Source organism: Myripristis murdjan, chromosome 1 (assembly GCF_902150065.1).
Source record: "Myripristis murdjan chromosome 1, fMyrMur1.1, whole genome shotgun sequence".
NCBI classification, from domain to species: domain Eukaryota; kingdom Metazoa; phylum Chordata; class Actinopteri; order Holocentriformes; family Holocentridae; genus Myripristis; species Myripristis murdjan.
This window is the reverse complement of record NC_043980.1, coordinates 25,091,951-25,103,539: the sequence shown is the minus strand read 5'-3', so window position 1 is coordinate 25,103,539 and position 11,589 is coordinate 25,091,951. Positions and strand designations below refer to the sequence as shown.

The 11,589-nt window shown below is 40.4% G+C and overlaps 1 protein-coding gene across 1 annotated transcript; it reads left to right on the top strand.

Annotated features, from left to right (window-relative positions):
* The first annotated feature begins 9,005 nt into the window (after positions 1–9,005).
* On the top strand, positions 9,006–10,561 carry LOC115366427 (uncharacterized). Its single transcript, XM_030061869.1, has 3 exons — positions 9,006–9,459; positions 9,576–9,609; positions 10,000–10,561. Exons 1-3 carry the CDS (start codon positions 9,235–9,237, stop codon positions 10,383–10,385), a joined length of 645 nt encoding a protein of 214 aa, XP_029917729.1. The 5' UTR covers positions 9,006–9,234; the 3' UTR covers positions 10,386–10,561.
* Positions 10,562–11,589: the final 1,028 nt, after the last annotated feature.

Genomic DNA, 11,589 nt, shown 5'->3' with positions numbered 1-11,589 from the left:
ACAAATAGATAGATAGATAGATAGATAGATAGATAGATAGATAGATAGATCCATCCGTACATACATACATACATACATACATACATAGGCTACATACATACATGTAGATATATGGATATATTACCATCATTGGGCCTCTGTATAAGTGCAGTACAAAAAGTGTATCCACATGAATGGTGATTTTGAATTTTTCCATAAATACTCAAAATAAATTAAGTGAAATTCAACTCTCTCTGTTTTCTGTGACATTGCAGCAGGCAATAGCTAATGCAAAGGGGGCGAGGGAAAATCCCTTTGGCCTAAGGGTTCCTGCCCAAGCTCAAGGCAGTAGTATGTCTTCTGTGTTGATGGCCAGCAGTTTTGGTTCTGTTTCTGCAAACAGAAAAAGAGAGAGAGAAAAGAGCATGACAGAGAGTGAGTGATAACCCCTCTTCAGCTGTACTTTTCTGACTCTGAAGTGAAAATAGACAGGACTTCCCTAATTTGTTAGAAAGCCCAGCATACCGCTGGAGCTTTTGTCAAAAGGCCAATACGTCACCGTGACCAGAGAAAATCCAGCAGAGGTTATGAGAACAGTGTGTGTGTGTGTGTGTGTGTGTGTGTGTGTGTGTGTGTGCAGCGGTTTGGAAAAACATTACGGCATATAAAGGAGACCAGGTCAATAAACTGTTATGAGGATCAGTTTATTTTACTTTATACTTTTAAAGAATATAAAGATAAATGACTTGTCAGAATGTGGGATAAGAATAAAATCGAGACGCAAACTAATTCACAGTCTGTATCCTGCCACTTCCCCCAGACACAAAAGCTTTATCAGCAGCAGTGTTTGTCCTGTCCTCATGACTTGAATAGACAGAATTCAAAAGTGAAAGGACATGTCAAAGGTGTGTTTTGTGTATATGTGTATGTGTGTGTGTCTGTTTGTGTGTGTATCTCTGTGTGTGTGTATTTTGGCATTTTTGCATTTCCCTGTAGCTTCCCACCGACAGTCTTCCTTCATTGCTTTTGACTTTGGAGACTCACAAGGAGAAGTTTCTGTCATAACTTAACTCTAGAAGGCAATCCGGTAGTCAGGTGAAGTTAAGTTAGTTAGGCTGAGTTAAATTAAGTTTAATTTAGTTGCAGTTCAGTTTCTTTTTGTTAAGTCAAATTAGTCCTTTAAAATATTTCTGTGCTTACTGTATTAAGGGGTTAACTCTCAAAACAATAGTCAAATGAAGTTAAATTGTATAGTCCTGAATCACACCACATAGAAAGGGAAATAACACATGACCCCCCCTACTCCAGCTGTTTGCATTTAAAACCAGACAAAATGAGTTCCACTTCATTTATTTATAAAATCCTGCATCACCCACATATCCTAAATGGCCTTACAATGAATCAGCCTACACTGCTCTAGCTGATCAGCAATCAATCAACAGAATGGTGCAATACAAATAGTGCAACACACACATTGAGGTAGCATCTGCTACTGCCAGGGACATTGCATCAGTGTCTGAGATGGAGAAAAGGCAGACATTGCCATAGACGCACACTTACACAGTCAAAGCAGACTTACTCAGCCATGTTCACCAGAACACAGACAGCAGTCAGAGTCTATATATGCAACAAAACAGGCCCACACTTGGCTCTCCATGTCAGATTTTTATGATATCACTGTCCAAGCTCAGATAAGAAAAGAGACTGTTGACTAAAGAAAGCGACTTTGTTGTGGGACAGCGAGAATAAAAAAAAAAAAAAAAAAAAAATTGAGTTTAGATTTTCAGGCATCTAAAGAATGTGCTTCCCTAATTGTAAACAGAGTTGGTTCCACAGACATGCAGGCCTATGGGAAAATGTACAGCTGCCTGCTGTTATTTTTTTCTTGATCCTCAGAATACTACAGTAGCCAGATTACAGCATACTGTGACCATGCATATGAAGATGCAACCCCATCTAGCAGTTTACATGGTTATAAAAGCACCTTAAAAGTCCCAGCAATACCTAAAAAAATGCAAAGGGAAAAAAAATGGAAGATACCCTCTGAAAGGGCTACACAGAAGGAATCTCCCTTCCTGGACAAACTGACGTGCAAGAATACCTTGTTTGATCAAATAAGGGAAGTGTGTGTGTGTGTGTGTGTGTGTGCAGTTTGTGCGCATGTGCATGCGTGCATATGCGATCCTGCATGTGTGCAAGCAATGTGTCAGTGCCCAAGTTTGCACTTGTGTGATTAGTTTCAAAAGGGAACAGAAGATATGGGTATTTGCCTTGCATCTAACGTCCCTTGATTATAACATATGACCCGCTGGAACTCTTGCACCTCCGAGTACCCTGCTGTTGCATTTCTCTGTTTCTCTTTCTCCCGTCACTTCCCCTTTCTCTCCACCCTCCTAAAGAGTCCCCACACCCCTTTCCCAACATACTCATGATGTTTTTTTATAACCTCAATCCCTTCTCTAAATATTTTCATCATTTAAGTGTTCCATTTTGCAACTTCTACATCAGAAGATGAGATTATTTCATATGTGAGCACTAGACAATAAGACAATAAGACCAATCACTATTTAGAGCTTTTCAACAAATGATAGACTTCTACAGTGTTAAGCAACACTCTCCCTGTAGCTTTGCTATTTGCAGCAGCAAAAGTAACTGTATATAGCAGGGAAAATGTAATATAAACAACAAAGACAATAAATAATAACAACACTAAATTCAAAGGTCATATAATCATGCAGCTGACAGTACTAATATTAAGTAGTAACACTTTTAGACTGTAAAATGCTGTGTAGGGAAAATATATAGATTCCTTTAACATGTGGGTTTACTTACAGTCTCTTAAATAAAGGACCATACCGCTGAATTTGCATGTTTAGCCTAAAATCTACAACATCTATACTTCACATTTCTGCTAATCTTTTCCCAAAGCAAGCATTTGTATTTTTGACCTCAAATATCATTTTCCTACCCTTTTATCCAGCCATTGGTTTCCATTCATTCCACTGCAATGTGAAAATTAACTTTCAGAGACCTCAAACTTTCTTCACACGAGTATTGCATCAGTGTAATGAAGTCATCCACATTGGTTTTCCTAAAAGCAGCAGCACTGTTGTGGCTTGATGACTTGAAATTGGGTCGAGTGAAACAGTCTCCAAGCCCTGGAAAATAGTCGCAATGCAAACATTTGCTTTACACTGCAAACTTTGAAAATCGAAGGATTTTAATGATATGTTGTGTCATCACATTTTGCAAACCACATGAGTTGCAAAATGATTAGCTGCATTTTAAAATGAGGCTAAATTGTAGAAAATGGGCCAAAGATTCAAAATCACTGATATGGGCCTTTAAATATGGATTGTTAAATATGGACTATGTACTGTATATACTGTATATAAACAAAGACATCAGACATACACAGCATGCAACAATGAGAGGGGCAAACATGCATCATATTCACATTAACAGCCAGTCATGATGACAATGTCTGGAAACAATGAAGACAGTCCTTGTAAGTGTGTGTGTGTGTGTGTGTGTGTGTGTGTGTCCACTAGTCTCACATTGTTTGTTTTAGTGTGCCAACTTACTTTACTTTTGAATTCAGTCTAGACATTAATAATTTCATTTCATTTAAACTTTATCTCAAACCAGTATGGTCCATATAACCACAAATATGTCACAAAACAACCACGATTAGAACAATACAAAAGTTCATATGCCACAATAGCTAAGACACATACAGACAATCCCTCCAATGCCTCCAGAAGCAGTCAGACAATTGACATATAAATTTAAACATAAAGTTCCTCAGCACAGCATGAAAGGTGGGAACATTACTGTTCACAAACTTGCACTTGTACACCTTGGAAGCTTAAGCAGGATTCTAAAAGCATCATTATATGCCACATTAAGGTTTTTCATTTTTGCTTTGCTGTAACTACACCACAAGTGTGCTATATAGAGCGGTGTGCAGTAAGATCTGAAAAGGGCTATTTTTACATCATCAGTACACATATGGAATTTGCATGCCAGCATGTTCGCTTGCGCATATAATTTACACATCATCATCATCACATAAATCATCTCTGATGATGTGACCCAAGTATCTTACCTTATTCACCACATTTAGCACTTGATCAGACAGAAGAATAGATAAGACTAATGGGGAAAGGGGGAAAACAGGGAAAATGGTTGCATGGTATATTCGTCCCTCTCTTTATAGTATAATGAGAAATGCAGATTTTTTCTAGATTGCAAAATCTAAAAAAAAACTATTTTGTATTTGTATTATAACAGTTCATCGTGTCTACTCAATTTTGATTATTTTGTATTTGTACTGATGATAGTAATGTCAGTTTTGACAGGGTTAGCTTTCTCGGCAGTCAGCAAACTGTAAAATGGTGAGCAGCATCTCTTGTGCTTTAGCTGTAAACTGTAAATACCTGGATGGGCTTCCCATATGTCTGGATCATTGCCAGAAAGAGTCACTTCCTGACCATTGCCTGCCATTATGCAACTATCCACTTCCCCCTCAGTCATAGCCACAAATATTCCCTCTCTGCATAAAATGCTGATCTTTTGTAATTACCACAAATCTGAATGTAATCATTCCTGTAATGAGTGAAGAAGACATGTTTCCCTCCCACATGACTGGCTGGACAAAGAAAAGACCCGTTGAAATTACAGCAATGAGACTGTAATACCGGTGGACACATTAATAGATCTGCTTTCCTCACCTTGAATATTACAAGCATTCAAAAAGACAGCTAAAGAGCAGAACGTTCTCCCACAGGCCCGTTCACACTTGTTAAGAGGAATCACACACTATCACACCCACCCACACACACACCATGGCCCTTCTTGTAATTTTGCATCATCTTTCCATTCATCTTGCATAATGTCAGTGCTGAGTGTTCTTGGAAGCCCATGGTGATGACCAATGAATGTTGCTGAATTTTTTTTTTTTTTTTTTTGGTGTCTTGAAATACTAAGTTGGACTTACACAATTTTTTCATGGCACTGTAACACATTAATACATTTTTCTTTCAAGAATCGCTTTTTGATTTGTGTGTCTCCAAGAGGGTCAGAGTGCATAGTTACCGAGCCTGACCCAAACCTGACAGGTAGGCTTGTTTTTCTGTTTGAACCTGACCCAAGCCTGAGATTTTGCTTGCACTGCATCTTTAGGTTACATTTTTCACCTGAAGTAGCCTACATGTTGTCTTCAGCATTGCCACATAAACTCTAGCACTACACAGGAAGTTTCACAGAACAGACAGTAGGTCTATCATTTTTCACTGAAGTAAAACTAATAATTTTGAAATTTTACAATTTAAAATTTTAAGCACACTGTATAGTTATTTTGTATTATTTTAACAAAACTGTTCTCTCTCAAAAAAGTGGCATATGTTCAAAGCTTCCTGAGTTGAATTTTCTGTGTACACAATCAATAAGATGCATTACAAACAGAATGCATCATTAAAGATCAAATCAGAACAGCCATAATAATCAAAACAGTATTTCCCTATTTCCCCTCTTGTGAGTCAGAGCCAACATCCATTCCAATGGATGTTTACTTGCTTGCTTGTTTACTGGGTGTGGCTCTACAACAGTTCACTTTAGATGATGTGTGGAACACTGTGATTGGCTTACAGACATTCTGTCCCTCAGTAACAGTAATTATAGATGTAGACATCCTAGAAAAGTTATGTTCATTGGACTGGACGGGATCTGAGGAGGCGAAGCCTCAGAATCAGCAATACTTCACTGATTCCTGAGGGGAATTTGGGTAAATGCTTCATGCTCATTTCAGTGTTAGTTCTTATTACCATTACTGGCACTGACAGGTGATCGCTACTGCTGCTTTCCTACTTGCAAAGGTTTAAAGGCTGATTTATGCTCTCGCGTAGGCCGGTTTGCGTAGCAAATGCGTCCCTTGCGGGCCCTCTGCGACCACCGTAGAGACCATATCTATGGTAGAGACTTTCCGTGCAAATCTCAAAAATTGTAACCACGCGTTGGATATATGCAGACCCTATGCAGACCACAAGAGCTATGATTGGTCCGCCGAACTACATTATTTCCGGCATTTGGCCCCTCCGGCTTCAATAAGGTCTGCGGTAGTATCACATTCCAATAGTTTTCACCTCACTACTTTTGTTTGTATTGATATGCGCATTTCAAATTTAAAATTATATTTATTTTTCCATCATGTTTTTTTTTTTTTAAGTTGAGTTTTTTTTTTTTATTACCTGTAAATATCTATTTAGTTAGTACATTTTTAATTAATATAGGTGCACTACAGACAGAGTACAGATGTAGCCTACTTAAGCTGAGATAAAGCAGACAATGACATCACTGTTAAATAAATGGTGCTTTAAGTTCAGCATTTTTGCGCCTCATTTGTTAAAATTATTAATTGTTGCATTTTATCAGGTGCAGAAAATATATCAAACAAAAATAAATAAATAATAATGACATCGGCATTATACATCGGCTCTCTAAATACCCACTGAAAATCCCACATCTGTCGACCACCATCCCGTAGCTGAAAGTCCTGGCAGTGTGATGTGTATTTTCCAGTCACATGTTCAGTCCTCTAACTGCTCAACTACCCCTTTTTTTATTTGTCAGCCTGATGGACTTGCATAGCCTAATCTTTTTTTTTTTTTTTTTTTTTTTTTTTTTTTTTTTTTCTATTTTCGATCCTGCCTATGATGACAACATGTCAGAACTGAGAACAAGGGAAAGCACAGGCTGATGTTTGGCAACTCTCTCTCTCTCTCTCTCTCTCTCTCTCTCTCTCTCTCTCTGTGTGTGTGTGTGAGAGTGTGTGTGTTCAGGTACAAGAAAGTTTGCACAGTGTGGGGAATTCCCGTCCTGGCTTTATTGTTCTATGAAAAGGCTGCGTTCTCATTGGCTGCCCACTTCCTGTCCTGTTGATGACAGGCGCAAAGACCTGTAGGTGTGAATCAAATCTCGGATTTTGATAAAACATGATGATGACACGCTCCCTTCCTCCTTCCTTTTAGTCATACTCTCTCTCTCTCTCTCTCTCTCTCTCTCTCTCTCTCTCTCTCTCTCTCTCTCTCTCTCTCTCTCTCTCTCTCTCTCTCCTGCCGGCTGACAGGTGGGTGTGTCTGACTACAGGATATATAAACCTGCAGGAGTGGCTCAGGTTGCTATATTTAGCCTGATGATGAAACACCTGTCGGCTGCCGCACCCGTTGCCATACTCACGTTATACCCCCACCCTCACACCACTGCACAGTAAACAGCTGCATCACCATTGACAATGACGAGTCTAACAGGTCTCACCTTCTCTGGGCAAAATGGGCCTGCGTGGTGATGATGTATCGAGTTTTGATTGTGACATTTGTGTCTTTTCCACATCCCTGACCTGTCGCACGGCATCAATATAGCCTTATCACCATGAAATGCAAAATAGTAACAAATAAAAGAAAAGTGCGCTGTTGTCTCAAAGGCGAAGTGTGCGAGATAAGGGGGAGCTAAAGGGAGCACAGCTCCCCTAGTGGTGACATGAGCTCCCCTGGCTGGAAACATGGTTTGTGAAATTTTGGGGGAGCTCTAAAATATTGATATGATAGCCAGATAAATGCTATTTTGGACATGGTTTTGTCAAAGGTGTAAAATAAGTGAAATAAAATTACTTTTGGAGTTCATTATTCATGAAAAAAAGATCGCCATCGCCTGTCCACATCATGGGCGTAAAGCAAAAGCAGCTGAACCCAGGCCTCTGGGGTCGCTTCTGTGTTAAGGTAAGACCCGCTTTTATAAACTTTTTTGCTGTTTTGTAGGCCTATGGAAGGCTGCTGTGTTATTATGAGAAAGGCTATAGTGCACATGTGCATCGCTATGTTGTGTAGGGCAGTGTTTAGGCTTGGTATGTGGCGTTGCATCTCTCAGCGAGAGGGTTGTGTTGTGTTAATAACTGTATTATTATGGCATATCGTTCATGGTTATGCTGCCGCTATAGGCTGCTCTCTCTCTCTCTCTCTCTCTCTCTCTCTCTCTCTCTCTCTCTCTCTCTCTCTCTCTCGTTGCTGCAGACTCAGACTCAGACAGACAGACAGACAGACAGACAATTTCTGAGTTGAGTAATTTTAAGCTGATTTAATTAAAAAGTCAAACGTTACTTTGGTGGTCCGTGGATTAATTTTTCTCATGTGGATTGAAGTTTGCGTAGCCAATATAAATGCTCAGGAAATCTGTTGTTAACATGAAATTAACCTGATCCATCGGGGCGTTTTATGTAAATATCCTATATTAAGATATTAATGGTATCACCCGTGTGCAACGAATTTTCTCTTAATAATAATCCTGTCTGTTCTGCTGTAGGATATTAATGCAACGACCAGCAGTTATACAGTGTTAGTAAGAGGTGTAGGCTATTAATTCAGGCATAGGACTGTGTGCAGTACTATTGTTAAGGTGTGCATATGAAGTGGTTCAAACTACCCATTAAAATGCATAGAAATGCAGGGAATTGAATCGTGATGCTTAAAAATTTTCCGCCTGCACCGACACCCCGGGTCCCCCGCACACCGTGGTGTAATTCGCACACTGCGAAGACGAGAACCTGTGTCTGGGTGAATGGATAATTATTAGGGATGGCATGCCATGCACACCCACACTGCCGGTTTGGCCAGCCTCCCACTGCCCACAGAGGTTACATATGACTACAGGAGAGAGGAAAAGGGAGCCCCGTCTCCGTGTTGACTATATCGGAATGTAGTGAAGCCGAAGGGCTTGCTATCTGCCTTTCGTTTTCCACCACACATATACAGCGTTTTGGTTTACTTGCGCAACTGCAAAGGAGAGCGATGGAAAGTCTGCAGGTCTCGATTCGCACCTCGTGTACGAGCCGCGGAGGAGGGAGGGTGTGTGAGGGGGCGAGAGGGGAAACCATGACTTCCGCGTTTTTCCTCCCTATCTGAAACTGAGTGCGGGCTATAAAAGTGAACATGGTTGTCGTAGCGGCTGCATTTATCTCATGACCACGGCTGGGTTGTGTGAGACCAAGAAGAGCGAGGAGCGCTGCGTGTGGAAGTTAAAAAGCCTAAAAAAACGGAGGGGAAACAGTTGGATTACTTCAAGGGTTGCATTTGCAGATCCACTGCAGGCTGTAGTTTTCAGTGAACTTAAGTCTTAAGTGGACAGCTTGCCTAAATTAGTCTGGAGACCCTCGGAGACCCTCAGGCACCCTTCAGCAGCTTACTGGGACACGACAGTAAAGGAATGGATGTGGAGTCTCTTCAGAAGAGCGAGCGCCGGCGTGGACGGTGTCTGGACGTTTTTCTCGTCACCTCTGTCCTTGTCTTGTTCATGCTTGTGGCGGCTGTGGTTGCCGGAGGGGTTATGGTGACGATGGAGCTGCGGTCAAAAGTTGCGCCGATGCGTCCGCCCATAGAGGTTGGCACGCCAGCAAAGTTAACAGGAGATACACCTGCACCGGCGTACAAGGTGGGTACAGCGACTGCACCTGCAGCTCACACTCATCTACTAACTGTTTCTGCCCTATCCGCGAATGCCTATCTGATTTGTAACACACTTATTCTTTTTTTCTGTTTCATGAACAGATGCAGAATCTTGCCTACCTGGAAGCCACCTCAAGTAAGTGTTACGTGCCAAATGCAAACTTGTGTTATAGGCCTGTAGGCTAAAGTGGATGTTTAGGGACTGCTTTATTGGATGACAAGTCAGGTTATATAACGACCTACTTCTGGAAAGAGATCTCTTGTCTTTTATTCCTCTAAATGGAGTATATCTGAATGTTGTCATTTCCAAAGGTCATTGTTATAGTACTTTATTTGTAATTTGTAGTATCTGCGGTACCAGATTGATAGTAAATTGGTTTCTTATGAGTTTGAGTTGTTTCAGCCTAGTCAAGGTATCAAACCAAATCGTACTTGAAAGGAGTGGAAACTGTGTTTGAGAATCCAGTGGCTGTACTCTCATGCTGCAGTGCCCTCAGCTCAAACAGATGTTTGTCTCCCCCTGCAGGTCAGTTAAAGAACTTCACCATGTCCTGGAGTCCTGTTCTCTTTGGTGCTGGAAAATCTATAGGAAGCCACTTCCACTTTGAACCAACCCAGCATTCTCTGCAGCCCAGATCAGAGGGGCACTACTTTATCTACCTTAATCTTAATGTCACCTGCACACACAGATGCAACGCATCTCTCCTCACTGTGCATCTGGGTGACAAGCTCACCTGCAAGATGGAGCTTCCCCAGGGGGCGGTGACACCTGTGAGCAAGCAGTGCTGGACAGTGGCCCATTTGGATGACCAGATGCGTCTGGTTGCTCAAATGATTGTACCAAAGGAAGAACTGACGAACTGGAAGCTTGAACCGAAAGGTTCAAACTTTGGGATGTTCCTAATGGATTAAAACAGAACCTTTAACACTGCAGTGCAACCTGCACAGTCTAACTCTACTAATTATTCATTGGTATAGCTAGAAAAGAGCAGCACAAGTTTTTTGTATGTGTGTGTTTGTGAGTTCAGGCCATCTAAAGTGGACAAGCATGACAGAGGCCATTTTGGACACATTTCTGTCACTGTGAGCCCCAAACTGGAGGAGGAAGAGACTCTAAAGGGACTTGAGGGTGGAATCTGAAGAGACATTACAATGGCTGTGCAAACTGGATGGACCACAAGCTAACATCAAACTGTACACTTATATTAATGCATGTACAATATATTTATTTTGTAATACAATTCTATTTATATACTCATATTTATAATGGTTTAGTTATTTTTCAACAGATTTTTTGTTTGTTTGTTTGTTTGTTTTTGCTGTAGGTACCACTACATTAGTGTTGATGTGCAATATACGGCGAGATTATTCAGCCTGCATTGGATCAAATACAGCGTTATGTTTTTGGTTTCATTTTATAAATGGCTGGGGGAATGAAGCTTATAAAATGTGTGATTTTTTTTTTATCTGCTTAAAAAGCACCAGTTCCTCAGGGATCTCATTTAGTTTGCTGTAGTGAAGTGGAGATGTTTTAATTATGCTAACAACTCATGAGAAACATTGCTCACTTTGCCACTTATTTTGTACTTCAAATTCCTTTTAAAAGTCACAAGGTCCTGGAAAATGATGTTAATCAGGGTGTGATTGGCATTGTTGAATTCCTTGTTGAATGTGGACTCTTGAAAGTGGAAAAAAACTGCATTTATTACAGAATGTAAGTCCTATGGACAGACTGTGCATTGATGAATATAATGTAATCTATATTCATCATGGACATAAACCTTAAAACATGAAACGTCAACATAACACACAGTGACTTTATCTTTTTTTTTTTGAGAGACAGCATTAGAGAAGGCTGTGAAAGAGAATATGGCAAATTATCAAGTGGAAATATGGTCATTTAATAGGTTAGGGGAAAGTTCCTTGCTGTTGATCAGCCCATGCCGAGAACTGACTTTACATCACTTCCTGTTTGTTGCATACAGAGTGGTTTAGAGGAACTGTATGTAGGCCAGCAAACAAATACACATGTACACCTGCTCTGGTACTCAAAGCTCATTATCAGCAGAGAATAAACATTACATTTTACAACTTTCATATGGTGTATGAATTATGT